We start from the raw sequence: 14,952 nt of genomic DNA, 5'->3' as shown, positions 1-14,952 counted from the left end.
ATTAAACGACGACGTTTGCGAGAGAGCTCATTCCGTCGTTAGTCTAGTCATACAAAACGACAGTAATCCACGGTTTGCGACGGTCGTCACAAAGGCGCCGTTGGAGACTGGGATTAAAATCCATTGTATCCATTTAATAATATTATCTTCAAAATAAAAAATAAAAAAAAATCACCGTTTTAAAATAAGTATTTATAATATAAACTCAGTTCAATTAAATCAAATCTTGACAAAACTCACATGTGATGTGCTTTCTCTTTTTCTTTCTTTGTTTATTGTATTTCTTAGCATTAATTTAATCCATATTATTTTAGGCCTCTTGCCACCGTTTTGATTCTTTTCATTTGACTTCATTCAGTCACAAGTTATATTTAATACAGTCATATTATAATTCTGTGTGTCCATGTTCGATCAAATCATCTTAATTAAACACATTTAATTTCCCCATTTCTACTCAAGAGGAGTTATATATCCACCATATGCATCAACGATCTCCACCAATACCTTTAGCTCAAAAGGTACCTCTTTTCTTTTGTAGTAAGATGGAGAGTGAAGTCTTGAGTTTATGTTTTATCGGAGGCATGCTTGTGTAATTTATCAATTAAAAAGAATTAAAAAAAAAAAAAAAAAAAAGATTGATCTCGATCTACAAAAAGAGAAAATTGTGACAAATAATTTTACGGGCAGTTTGGAGTTAAATACTTGCATCCACCACTATAAAATAGTAAAAAAAATAGCTTCATTTTGCTCTTATTTCTCGATTATTTATAATACAAATGGTCTCTATTTATATAAATAAAAAAATTGTGACGGGTGAAGAGAATACAAAATAGTTTGTAGAAATAATATCAAATCAGATTTGAATACAATCAAATCTGATTACCCAAAAAGTAGGAGATTACAATCAAATCTAGAATCAATTGAACGTATTCAAATCTGATCAAATATTCTAACATGTAGCATAGCTACAGAAATAATGGAACACTCAATTTTTAATTGTCATATATTCCCATGATTTTTTTGGCAATAGTGATCACCATGGCCCCTCAAGGCCTTAACTTACATTGTTTCTCGCAACTTGAAGTTACTGACTAGTGACTGGATTAAGCTCATCCTTAAACCATGTATATCCTTTGGTACTAAAAAGCCTTAGAAACTGGCTTGTTCCTCTCTTTGCAGCTGTAACAAACAGCCTTAAAATTAACCTGGATGACAAGAAATAAAGCAACTCATGAATACTGGTTTACAAGAATCATTGTTTGGCATGATCTCCCCCGGTACTTCTCTCATTTTTCATATTGATTTTTCATGTAGCAATTCGGAGAGGTTAGAACAAGTAGCTCATACTCTTTCAGGCATAAAAGGTAATACGAGATCGATGCTAGTATAGAGGCCAATTATTAGAGCGGAACAAAGCAAACGTAACGGAGAGAATACGTCCGTACAATTAGAATCTTCTTATAAGTATGATATGCTATAACCCTAAATTATATACTAAAATATAGTCGCATTATTGTAGATGAAGGCACATTGTCGAACCACATAAATTTGTATTTTAATTTTCTCTACGTCTCTTTTTTTAATTTTGTATTATTTATTATTGTCCACGGTAACAAAAGGGGAAATTTCGGTGTTTTTAATTCCATTGAGCATGAGCTCTAAATTTTGTTGGGTATCGGCATAATGCAGAAAAGGACGTCCATTATAGTTCATGGGCCAGTGGCAGCCGCCCCACGTACAACCCCATGTTGATAGCAATTAATTTGCTCCTTAATTATTCAGCTTTCTTCCATTCAGGATTTATCATTATTATAATTATAATTATTTTTTATTCCATTCAGGATTTTGGGGTAACATTTACGAATTACGATGATTATTTTGTTTGCTGTAGAGGGCACACACACAGCTGATCATCTGCCCGCAGCCAGCAGGACAAGTTGATTCAATCTATGATTTGGATTACCTGTTTCATTTGAAATATGCATAGTTGTGCTGATAAAGAAGTGCGATGGATGATTGTGTCTCAACGTGTCCAAAGCTAGCTGTACATGTCAAAGCAAAGAGTGTCTAAATTCGAACTATAACCCTACAGTATTACCACAACACATTTTCAAAGACAGACTGAATAAGACTACGTTAGAAGAATTGAGAATACTTCAAACAAAGCCATGTTAAGAATACAATTAATCTAAGCAAATCTTATTAAGGAGGATTCGGTTTGTTAATATATTTTTTTTATTTAAAAAAGTGTTTAGATCGACATGCATATATACACATGAAATAATGTGCATGCATGCATGAGACTAGCTATATATGAGAGATATACAAATAACATTTTTCTATTAATTATCATATATTCAGGCGTACATGGATGGACCTCACATTCCCCGGCCTCTCCCCGTCTGTAGAAGAAGACCACAAATGGGAGATTGACATGTGGATTATATAGTGGATATGCATGGATGATAGCTATATATATAAAAAGATACATATGCATAGCATTTGTTTTAACGTCGTTTTGTGTTATGGGGAGTGGAATGAGAATTTGGTGGGGGTGGACAATGTTGTCCATCAAGATGGAGAATTCCAAAGCTCTGCATTTTTAACCTTGGACACACTCTCCAGCACTTCGAAAGGAAGAATGTCTCCGATAACAACCACCGTCTTGCTTTCCAAGTCTACTTTGTACGAGGTCACTCCTGTTTTTGAGGAGATCAAGGAAGAAAGAAATTAATTATCAGTTTTAATTTTAAGGCAAAAAAATTAACATGCAAGGTCGTTTTAATTTATAATTAGTAGGATAACTACAATTACTCCCTTTAATTAACTACCATGCCATTTTGTAATATTTCCAATACTTTAATTATACTCTTTTAAAATTTAAAAAAGTGTAATTATGCCCTTATTAATTTAATTTAATTTTTTTAAAAAAAAAAAAAAAAAAAATTACTCGATGAAGTAGTATTCTTGTCATTTTTGCTACTTCCATATAAGATTTAACAAAAAAAATTTACAGATGGGTAACTGAAAGGGGTTGATAGATTAGAACCCCACGTTGCAACTTTCTAAAGTTTAGAATGAACATTACAAATTATAGTTTTCTCTTTTATTATAAATACACACACCCCAAATTAAGGTTAACATGGGGAAGAATAGCACTCTCATTTTGTGCATTTAAATGTGCTTTTCATATGCTTCCATGATTTGATGGGGTTTTTACCCACAGTCAAAAACTGCAAAACACAAACACACAAAACCTATTCACCGGATTGATATTTCTTTTTTAGACATATACCAGTTGGTTCATCTTTGGGCATCAATTTCATTCACCTTTAGGTCCATTAGTCCAAAAAGGAAGGGAAAGAAAGAGAGCTAATTAAGGAGCAATGTATTAACAAGTTTTTAAAATATAACATGATTAAATGTTGTCAAAGAAATTAACAGTATAGTTTCAATAAAAGTTTGATAGCTAATCTTATGGAAATGAAAAAAAATAAAAAAAAAAAAAAATTACCATTTACATACCTTCCATCTTTGAGATATGTTTCTCCACTTTTCTTGCACAGCCATTGCAGTGCATGGACACCCTTAGCGTCACCATCTGCATAGTTCATCAACAGACCAAAAATGAATAAATTGCTCTGCCATATTTGGATATTATCAAAAACTGATTTTTCTTACCTTGGGCTTCAATTGAAAAGCCAGGGTCTGGTTTCCAGTAACAACATCTTTCAATCTCAGTAACTGGCCTCTATCACTTGCAATCAATGGCCTTTTCTCAAACTCATCTTGGTTTTCCATGGAGTTCATGCAGAAGCAGGAGCTTGAGCAAGAAGAAAGACAAAAACAGTCTAACACCCTGCCCAGGCTTAGCTTCCCCATTTTCAACTAGAAGTGATCTCACTCACTGAGACAAATCTGAAGCTAAACGGAATCTCCCCACATAAGAAATCAAAATCTTCCCAACTAATTAACCAACTACTTCAGTGATGTGAAGCTCAAGGCAGACCAATATGAAAAGAATATTCATATATGGGTGGATAGAGAGAGAGAGAGAGGAGCCAAAAGGTCAAATATTCATTGGGGAAGACAAAAGTAGAACAGAGCCCAATGAAGTCTACGAAGAAGAAAAACAGCCAAGACCACTAGTCACTATATATAATAATAATATAATCAATTGGTCAAGAAATGTAGACGGGTTTTTTTTTTTTGGGGGGGGGGGAGTCAGTATAACCCAAAAAAGCCACTCTTAACCGTGATCACTTCAACTAGATTTGGTCATGTGATGAACTGCAAAAAGAGAGAAGACAATTCTACCATACATGCTACAAAAGCTCTAGAGGAGGAACTTCATGTGAGATTAGCAGTTGAGTACAAGTGTGTCTCTCATGTGACTGCTCTGCTGATTGAAGAAGCCCAAAATGCATTTAAAGCAACGAAAGCCTATTTGATAAGAAAAGAGGTGAAGAGAGCAAGAAAAGGGAGTGATGGTCTCCGATGGAGGAAAGGGATAACACTGAACTTTATGACATGTGGTGATGGGTAAGCCCAAGATTGAGGAAAAGAATATTTAAAGATGAGATTGGAATTTGGATGAATGAGCATGAGAAAAGGTTAAGAAGAAAAGATGAGAAATAAGGAATATTTGGTAACCCAACGTAGAAATAATCAAACATTTGGTAGAACTTTTCTCAACCGTTTAAACCCTGTGAGTTAGAATAGTATCCTTAAGTAACCTTTGGAGTGGAGAAATGGATAGAATGATAATTGAAAACAGGAAGAGAATAGAGGCAGTTGACATATTGTGTCCTTGCCTTGAATATAAAAGTGGCAATGGGGCAGGAGGGTTTGAATTATTGAAGGCCATGAGCGTACAAGTGTTATTGAATTATTAGATGATTGAATGATTCTGTTAATTAATGGGTATTTCTTCTACAGGTTGGTCCATGTGATGATGGTTCCTTCCTTCTAACTTCTAAGGGAAGAAGGAGACGAATGTTTGAAAAGGCAGCAGTGAAGTCATGTTAGGCACGGATGGGTCACATGACATTGGCTCTGCAACAATAAAAGTTGGATTAATGCAAGAGTCTCATGTGGGTGTCCATTTGAATAATAATGTGAATGACTCGGCCAAAAAGGTGAAGGGGGCAGCTCCTCTCGGGTTTTTTGTTCATGGCCAACTGTACTACACTACACTACACTACATTACTCATAGTGCATGGAGCACTTCAGATTTGGTAGAAAACGACAGTGATGACAACAACGTGTGGCAAGCTGTAATTGGTAGTCCCCCAGATAGATCCACCAAAAGAGAAACAGGGAAGGTGCTGATTAGAGACAAATGAACTCCTGTTCTCTTTGCTAGGGAGTAGGATCCTCCTCTAATATCATGGAATACACTATTTGGCTGGCTCCACATTTCTATATATATATATATAACTTTTTCTTCTTTTTTTCCAAAGGAGAATATTTAAATTAAGGGCACATGACCTAATTCATTGCGATAACATTCATTTTAACCACAAAATATCATTCATTCTCTAGAGAGGCACTGTATGTTGGCCCGTCGGTGCCCGCGTCTTTGCTTGTTCAGTCCCCAGAAGACTTGCGCACTGAAAGCAAACAGACAATAGCGCATGATGCTTCGCAAGCATGTTTATTGAATTAATGTACCACGATGCCAGGTTGATAAAATAATGAAGACAGCCAGACACTCGTTCAGTAGAGAATTCAGTACAATTTTTGTAAGAGCCAAAGCAACCGATCAATGCTTTTTTTTTATATATATATATATATAATAAAAGTGATTGCATAATAGATTGGCTGCAATCCCACAAAATCACAAACACAATTAAGCCATTTTCATGCACAAGTTTAAATCTTAAGCACCAAAAGATATTTATGCGGCGACAGCATCAGAAAGTTTTAAGACCATTTCAAATTTTCAAGAAGTGAGAACTGTACGTTTGGTTCTTTTTCTATATATCTTTCAAAAGGATTATAGGGTTTTAAATCCATATTCGCTGCACAGGGAACATTAATCAGAGGAATTGCCATCTATGAAGCTGAAATTGCTCGCCAATTCAACCATGGTTCTGCTATTTTAACTACATCATGGTGTAGGCATTTCTTGTATAGCTGCATGAACAAAACATTAAAACAATACAGATTTAGGCATATGGAGCAGTATTTGAGTCTATAAGGGAAAAATATGAAAACTTTGCAATTGAAAAGTTCATAAAAATCCAAAATCCAGCAACCAAGAGTTGACTCGGCTAATAACAGCTTTCAAATAATGAAGCCCCCTTATCATGTGTGACCAAGCATCCAAATTGATATAGTTTCTTCAAATGTAGACGGTGCAAAAGAACATGTTGAGGTGTGCATGCACTGATGTTGAGCCATGTCAAATCTATAATTCTAATAAATCTAAAGAAATTAAATCTTTGCAATTGTGAAAAGAATGTGCATTGTTTTGATTGGCGAAGTTGATGCAGAACTACCACTCAAAATTTGAACCGTGATATTTGCAGGGAAACAGAGTTATACCACATTTAGCATAAAACAGTTCCCTTTTTTAAAATCCAGTCCCAAAGACACGTCCGATTGGTGTGAGTATACCTCCCACCTTCCTTCAAATCCTAACCCTAGAAAAAAAGTAGAATCCAAATTTATTAGACCATGCTTTCTACACAGCTCAACGGTTTAACACGTATAAATTACCTCTAAAAGGATCACACAGACAACCTTAGAACAAAAACTCTCACCTAAGAAGGTTTGACATATCATAAATTGTAAGATCTTGGAAATTTACAGAAGTCGATCAACCCAAAATTAAATTTGCAAAAATCAACACCATACTCACCTGATTATATATTCACTTCCTGGTTAAAGTTCATCTGTGAATATCTGTGTCATGGATACAAAAAATAAGGGGTTGCAACACATATGTCAACATGCTCAGAGAGAGGTGCACACACGCACATACACAAACACAAATTCTTTACTGAAAAGTTCTGCAGTTAAAATTTCCAATGTCAACCAAGAGAATACAATGACAGACAATCCAAGAAGCATTTTGTGCATACCCAAAACAAAAACATATCGAAACTGACCACTTCTATCTGGAGGCCTATTGCCATTACTAGGTTTGTCTGTACCTGCTATATTTCTGCACAAAAAACTAACAGATCAGGTTCTACATCAAATATAAATAAGAGATATCAACAGAAGTTGTTCAGTAAGATAGGGAAGGGTGCTTCAGAAAAATAAAGCACTACTGATATCACCAAAATAAATAAATAAATAACAGCAGGCCACAAAATTTTATTGACAAATTAAAAGAACCTATAAGTTACGCACAATGCAAGAGTTAGATTCAAGAGAATGCAAAAGTAAAAGAAACTCAATATAGAAAATGGCATATTTGAAGATGCCAAGATTCTTATCTCCAGCATGTCAAGTTGCATAAACAAAAGGATGGTTTAAGTTTATGAACATAATAACAGCAATGTCTCATTCCAATGCAAACAATAGCACCTATTTGCCAGATGGAAAGAATGTTTTATGCACAATCATGCATGAAAGAGCATAGCGAAAATTTATGACTTAATTGTATGAAACTGTTAGACTATAAATTTAAATGATTAAATTAACAATTTTCTATCAGCTTAAGCTTTTGGGATAAGTAGTGATTTAACATGGCATCAGAACAAAATTCCTGAGTTCGAACCTTGTCTTCGTCCTTCACCTCCCATTTCAATTAAATATTCGTCTCATTAATTAAGGGAGAGTTTAAGCCCACACGTTAGGGGGGGTGTTGGAATATAAATTAAATGATTAAATTAACAATTTTCAATCAGGTTAAACTTTTGGGATAAGTGGTGATTTAACAGAAACCAATTGCCTAAAAACCCTTCCATGACTTGAACGAACCAAATTAAAACAACAAGCCAAACAGAATTAAGCTCTAAGCAGTCTTTCTTCTTCTTCTTTTTATCGAAGATTATTAAATCTCAATTTATCCCCTCATTATCTTTAATTATTCAAGCCTCGACAACAGGTTTCTCATTGTGTAGATCCTTGATTGTAATCAAAGTGAGTGCAGCAAAGAATTTCAATTTGTGACAGTGGAGATAAGTGACAATCTCTTACAGGAAAATAGGTGAATATTCAATAACGTAATTCAAGGAGTTTCAAGCAGGAAAGAAAGAGGTCATATGCTCACGTGTGTGTATTTTACATTAAAATTTTAATCTAGCTGTTGAAATACTTGGATACATGGAAGCCTGCAGTATTACTGACCTAGAGACACCAACAGGAGACAACTGTCCCAAGGAATGAGCACGATAACCATCATTGAGAGTAACATAGGGAGTACGATATGCAGCACCTAGAGTTCCAGCAGCACCTGTGGAGACCAGTAACCTGGATAGAACTCGCTCAATTATTAGGATGCTTATACTTACATATACAACAAAGCCTAAAAAATGAACACTTCTTTGGTAAATACTAAATAATGAACACATTAAGGTACAAAAACAAAAAGCACAAATGATTTCTGCAACTCATTTCAACTTAACAAATCCTCAATTAGTCACTAGAGATCATCTCAGGGATCTGATTTCAACAAGCTAAATCTGAACCATAAAAATTTTCATTAACATTTATGTGCATTACTCCGTTAAAATGAACCTAGTTTTCAAAGTTTCAGCTAGTTTTATTTGTGTTCTAAGGAAATAGGAACATATATTACGTACTTACAAAAAAAAAAAAAAAACATATACTATGAGCAGCGTTTCCAAGTATTTAACCGTATTAACTGGAGACTGAAAAAATTACTCGGCAATATGATGTAAAATGAAAAACAGAAACTTAAAAACCTGGGAAGATTTTCCACTTTTCACTATTCTGAAATAACATTATTAGGCTTGTCAAGATTTTCCTTTTTATATTTAATTATATTGCCATCTTTCCAATCCGCCAACTCGTTTTCTTAATGTAGAGCAACACCAAATGAAACAAACATAGGACAACCCTTCGTTCTGCAAAAAGTTATTCTAATCCTACTTAGCCAAATCGCCCTTTTCATTAGTACGACAAGATGCTTGACATAGGAGATATTTGATACAATGTACTGGTAAATTTAGGGACTCTCTTTGATGATAGAGGTAACATTAGAAGCACAATACCTTTAGCATCAAATAAAGGAATTCCTTCTTTTATTTTATTTTTTTATTTTTCACAATCTTGAAATGATGTATAAACTCAAATCAACAAGTGATTACAACAGCCAGAAAGAACCCACTAATCATAACAAGTAAGGATTGGTATCTTATAAGAGGAGCTGCCCTCCAAAACAGATGCACATTTTATCTTCATTTCCGTTAATCTCCCAGCCACACCCACCCTTACATGCGCATTACTGCTAGAACAGCTGCGAATGGTCTTCTTGTAATTCAGTTAATTAAGTATATATAGTAACAGAACTTCCAAACTAGTATTGCCTAGTGAAAATAAATCTCGACCTCAACAAGTTAGTTATTCAAAAGTCCACCTGAACTTCCTAGAGCCTCAATGCATCTACAGGCAAGACGAAATAAAATACCATGTCATCTCAGGATTTCCAATTCCAACTTGGGATTGGCCAACATATCCAGTGAAAGTCATAACAGTAGCAGGATCAGCAAGACTGCCATGATGCAGACCCCCAGGTTGCATAACTGCATTTTCAAGCATTCAAACTCAAATGAATGAAAATCCATGATAATAACTTCAGAAACACATCCACCATCCAACGGTAACTACATTCACAGAGGCGACTCTCTCTCTCTTCTCTCTCACTCTCCCCCAGTGCTTCAGCAACTGCACTTGCTAAGGCGTTTGCTCTTGCTACTGACAAGCAAAACAAAACAACTATTTGCAGTTAGAGGAATAATGCCACAATACTTATGGGTACCCAGCCGAAGCCTCACTAGTAATCCTCCCATAATAAAAAACTCAGACAATAAGCTAACTACTTCCGGTAGTAGTAGTAATACACATCAAGTAGGTATTTGCACCCAAAATAGTTGTAGTGATGATACAATAAGGCACCATGACATTAGTAACTCTAACTTCTGCTACAATGATAAGAAGCCAACTCGATACTCCTCTCAGTGCCAAAAAAGAAAAAGAAAGTGATATACCAGGCAGAAGTGCTGGAGTGGCAGCAGTGTTCTGACTGCCAAGAGTCCCATCATATTGGAAGGAAACTCTTCCATTTGGTTGAACTGCACCACTGTCTTTTTCAACTAATGCAACTCTTGATTTACCTGATTTTGGTAGAGGATCCAACTTCAATGCTTCAGATGAATCTGGTGACAAATGCGTAGATGATGCTTGAGATCCAATCCTAGGACACAAACGTAACTGCTGAGTATAAAGCCTTGGAGGAGGTTGAACTATGCCTTCAGTAGGCCTTTGTCGAGCAACAGAGGGCCGTCCTGGCTGATGAACTCTTTTAACTTGGTTAGAAGATGGGTTTGACAGATGAGAATTCGTTGTTAAGAGAGATAAACCCCTTCTCTGACCCTTCATCTGGGGAGATTTAGCTGTGTATCCTGGGTGGGCCATTGGTGACCACAAAGGCAGATTGGTCAAATAATTGCCAGCAACTGGCTGAGTGGAATCTTCAATGCAAAGCCTGTCCAGGTCAACAGAAACAGCTAGAGTCTTCCCTTGCAGAAATGTTTTGAACTGTTTATTATCCTTCAGTGGTACAGAAGTCAACTGAAATATATTGATTCTCCCACCTTGTACATGTGTTTTCTGTTTCCCAGACTTCTCATGCCTAGAAGAACTCACAGCATCAAACTGAGGTGAAGCAGAACACAAAGACAATGCCGAAATATGTTTCTTTGCAGCGAGTGAATCAGATTGTATACTTGAAGTGTGTGATGATATTTTGGATGAACTAGTATTTGAAGCACTTCCCACGGACTTTCCAGATCTGAAAGAAAAGCAATTAACAAAATACTATAAATGCAAAGGATGGCTTTGAATATAAATTTATGTACTTCCGAATTGTCAACTTACCTTTTGTACATTGTTGGAGTGACTGCATCGTTACTCTTCAGAAAAGGTCTATACCTTACAGGCCCTCTCCCCCTGACAATTCTCACATTGTTACTCTTCATATCAGGTTTATACCTTACAGGCCCTCTCCCCCTTACAGTAAAGAATTCATTTTGATTTACAAGGTTGTTGGGGCACCTAGACTGGTTTGCTTTAATGTACTCGCGGCCTTTGCTTTGATCCTTACTGTATCCTTGATGGGGACCCTTAGGAATCCACCTACCCTGAGAATATTTTCAGAGAAAGTGTCATCAGGGAATATTCATAATTGCAATTTAATTTACAAAACAACACATGTTTTGTCTCTGTGTGAGTGTGTTTAAAATCTCAACCTCAAATTATAAAGAATCGGGAAATAGAAAAACAGTATTCAGCATGTAGACGGAATTTCAAGAAAATAATAACTTCCTTATTGTGTGCTTGCAGAGTCATCTGTTCATACTTGTCATGTTTCCACTTTATTTCATCTTCCGATTTCCACAAATCCCTTCCACCATGAGTACTCCTGAACAAAACACAAATATTTTTCAGCCACATATTACACAAGGAAGCAAAAGTGGTTGGCAACCAAAAAAGAAGAACAAAAAGTGATGAGCTTATTAGAAAAGAAAAATGTGAGATATGGAGACACTTCTTCATGTGCATCCCTGTATCTTACACAATGCTTCCTACCAGATTGATGTCTCTGTCCCTGACTTGTTTTTTTTCCAAGTGGTTCCTATCATTATGATGGCAATCAACATTAACCATCAAATAAGTTCCCCAAAACTCGGACATTACATGAGTGAAGAATGTAGGATCCGCAATTATATCAGGAAAAGAGGCATACGACTCAAAGTAATGCCAAAGGAACAGTCTTATTAAGCATTAAATTTAACAGGTCAACTCACATAAAGCATGTCATCTTACTTGAAAATCACATGGCTGCCCTCAAAAGTTATCATTTCAGAAAATCACATATTCGATGAGAGAAAACCCAGTGCTAACTACATCACAACTCTTGATCAATTTAAGAAAGGGGGCTGAAGAACCAAAGCGTCATATATAAACAAATGGCAAAAATTGAGCTACCACACAATATAATAATGGAGTATTATTTACAATATTAATAAGGTTGCCGCATACATAAATCTAGCTTAAGACTTGAAACACATTATTATATCACAATTACTCCAATTAGATGGCATCAATTGCTTTCTCATCTCTGAAACCAACAGTCCCTCGCATCACATCATTATATGCATATAATTGGACATGAAGAGAAAAGGAAACTCTAAATAATCAACTACGCAAAAAGATCAATTACTTGTACCGACTCCAATCCCTTCAAAGTATAAAGCATTATAAACCCTACAAACAGCAACATCAACTCCGTATCAACCACAGAAAGAGTAACATCCAAATGTAACAAATACATAGATCCACACGCGCGCGCGCATATTAATACAATAGAATCAATGAAAATTCAAGAAAAACAAATTACAGTACCTGCGCTGGCCACGGCGGCTACCTCTATACCTATCGCAGTGCATGTTATACTTTCCGAACACCACCTCTGAAACTCCACCTTCACCATCTTGCTCGTCACGCTTGACCTCTTCTTCCATTTCTTCTGCAAGCTCGTCTATATAAGACACTTCGACGCTGTCCTCCGGTGCTCCACCTAGAGCGTCCGATTCGTGGTCGCCACCTATCCCAATCATCCGATACCTTTCTCTCTCTTCCTCTCCTTCGCTATCTTCGTCGTCGTCGCTCGCTTCTCTTCTCCGCATTGTCCAGTGCAACACCGCCTCCTCCTCCGAAGCGCTCTCGTACTCTGCCTCTTCCACTCTCACTTCTTCCACAACCGCCATTGATTGTCTAAGTCTCTAAAAAGAAACCTGATTCCAGGACTTCGTTCCACAGACACAAAAAAGTTTTCCAACAAACCCTAACTTCGTGACTCCATTTCTAATAAGTTAAAAGCAAATTTGAAGACGCACAGATACATTTCGCGCAGAGTTTTGAAAACTCTCCGAGAGTTATTTTGGTTTTCTTTTTATTTTTGTTCTTTCATTTTCTGCTACAGTGCACAGTGTACAGCATATACGTGAAGGAAGCGGAGTAGGCGAAAGTTTCAGTCGGTGTTTTGTCTTTTGCTCACCGGAGAGAATGAAGGTCTGCGCCGTAGACATGCACTTCGGACCCTCCCTTAGGCCTCTGTTTCAGACTGTTTGTTACGTCGGTTTGGCACCAAAAGTAGTTGCCAGCTCAGCATTTGCAATGATTCTCTGGGTCCATCAAAATCCGGAATGGGTCCCCTATCCTGCTGTGTGCTGGGCTTTGTTCAGGTGACGGTGGTCACGGTGCACTATACTGTTTCAGTGTTTTGTGGAGTACGGGTTGGTTCAGCCCCGAATTACTGCAGGAGGCCATACAAGGAGCCAGCTGTTTTTCCTTTTAAATTATAAAGATCATCTATGTTAGGTTTTTAGTGCGTTGGAAAATTCAATGTCAAAGCATGAGATCTAAGTTCTAATTGGTTAGGTCTTAAAACAATGATATAGCCGATATCAAACGTCGGTATAAGAAAAGGCCAAATTTTAAAATTTGAAGACTTCGATGGATGTACAATCGCAGTTAGTCAATGTGACAACTTCCCATATAAAAATCTAAAAAATTGATCGTTATTCAATCACAAGTTTGATCGTTATTTGATCAACCGAAGTGGTACTGAAGTTTCTCATACAAATTATAGAGAGATTCGATTGTTATTCGATCAATCGAAGATGAGGATTAAGCCTCCATACTAAAACCCAAGAGGCTTGATCGGATTGATCAGACATATAAGATCTTGAAACTCTAAAAAATCGAACTTAATATTCTGTTGAATAAAGTGGCAACATACAGATTTAATTTTTAGCCGACTTACCTTTTAAAACTCAAGTTTCACCCTATCTATATAAAGCTCATTGAGGCACGAATTTCATAGTGAAGAGGTGCGACCATTACATACAATTTGGGAAAAAACCTAATACTTTGAGCTTAAACTTAAATTAATCATTTCCTTGTTTATCACCTTTAAACCATAAAAAGAAAACTTTCGGTCACCGTAGTTTTGGGTTGCACGTAAGTTTATTCGTTGATAAGATTCTATAGAATAAGGTCAGAGATTCAAGAGCCGCTACAGTGGGAGGTAAACTAAAATTCTATCTGCTTGTCTCTCTTTTTATTTTTTTAAGTGGGGTGTTACAAGAAAAAATTAACAATGGAGGACGTCATAATTAGTAGATATTAGTTACATAAATTTAATATTAAGAGGCATAACAAATTGAAAAATACACCCCATTTAAAAAAAATTTAGAAAATCTCTTAATTTTATCACAGAATTCACATTAGAAAAGGTATCAAATTTATATCCAAAACAACACAATTATAATCACCAAATTGAAAGCTTTTGAAAAACGCTTTAACAAAAAATAAATAAAAAAATAAAAAAATAAAAACCGAAAGCTAGCCAACCCCAAAGAAATTCCACGAGGAGATGTAAATTATTACAACCAATGTTCTTACAAAACCTTTTGTAACATAGGCGCAGCCTTGCAACCCATCAAACGAGCCGCAAGAGTCAAGGGGCATCGTTGGTTTCCATCGAACAACATTAAACACGTGGGATGGAATTAATTTTGACGTGCAGCTTTCTAGAAGCATTTTCAATTAACTCAAACGCACGGAAACTGGGAAAATGCAGCTTTGTTTGAAATCTAAGTCATTTAAGTACAACTGGCCAAGTTATAAAAATTGATAATTGCATCATTAGTTCATGTGATATGTCATAATTACTTTTCACTTTTTATA

General features: G+C 36.0%; 3 protein-coding genes across 6 annotated transcripts; all 3 read right to left on the bottom strand.

Moving 5' to 3' along the window:
* Window positions 1-2,316: 2,316 nt before the first annotated feature.
* LOC133857594 (protein SODIUM POTASSIUM ROOT DEFECTIVE 2) lies at window positions 2,317-4,577 on the bottom strand. The gene is made up of 3 exons (XM_062292861.1): window positions 3,682-4,577; window positions 3,526-3,601; window positions 2,317-2,699 (listed from the first exon to the last, which is right to left on the bottom strand). The coding sequence occupies exons 1-3, from the start codon at window positions 3,880-3,882 to the stop codon at window positions 2,572-2,574; spliced, it is 405 nt and encodes a 134-aa protein (XP_062148845.1). The 5' UTR covers window positions 3,883-4,577; the 3' UTR covers window positions 2,317-2,571.
* Window positions 4,578-5,894: 1,317 nt separating this feature from the next.
* Window positions 5,895-11,205, bottom strand: LOC133858039 (uncharacterized). Of its 4 annotated transcripts, none has more exons than XM_062293451.1 (6): window positions 11,077-11,205; window positions 10,188-10,990; window positions 8,305-8,427; window positions 7,089-7,171; window positions 6,866-6,909; window positions 5,895-6,138 (listed from the first exon to the last, which is right to left on the bottom strand). In XM_062293451.1, the coding sequence occupies exons 1-3, from the start codon at window positions 11,175-11,177 to the stop codon at window positions 8,393-8,395; spliced, it is 939 nt and encodes a 312-aa protein (XP_062149435.1). In that variant the 5' UTR covers window positions 11,178-11,205; the 3' UTR covers window positions 5,895-6,138; window positions 6,866-6,909; window positions 7,089-7,171; window positions 8,305-8,392. The 4 variants fall into 4 exon arrangements, with proteins under 4 accessions (XP_062149435.1, XP_062149438.1, XP_062149437.1 ...); XM_062293454.1 differs by having other exon boundaries at window positions 7,116-7,171; XM_062293453.1 differs by lacking the exon at window positions 5,895-6,138 and adding an exon at window positions 6,575-6,647.
* Window positions 11,206-11,448: 243 nt separating this feature from the next.
* LOC133858040 (protein MLN51 homolog) lies at window positions 11,449-13,188 on the bottom strand. The gene is made up of 2 exons (XM_062293456.1): window positions 12,604-13,188; window positions 11,449-11,620 (listed from the first exon to the last, which is right to left on the bottom strand). The coding sequence occupies exons 1-2, from the start codon at window positions 12,966-12,968 to the stop codon at window positions 11,449-11,451; spliced, it is 537 nt and encodes a 178-aa protein (XP_062149440.1). The 5' UTR covers window positions 12,969-13,188.
* Between the last annotated feature and the right edge of the window lie 1,764 nt (window positions 13,189-14,952).

Source organism: Alnus glutinosa, chromosome 14 (assembly GCF_958979055.1).
Source record: "Alnus glutinosa chromosome 14, dhAlnGlut1.1, whole genome shotgun sequence".
In the NCBI taxonomy this organism is placed as follows: domain Eukaryota; kingdom Viridiplantae; phylum Streptophyta; class Magnoliopsida; order Fagales; family Betulaceae; genus Alnus; species Alnus glutinosa.
The sequence above is the reverse complement of the archived record's forward strand: the minus strand, read 5'-3'. Positions and strand labels throughout refer to the sequence as shown.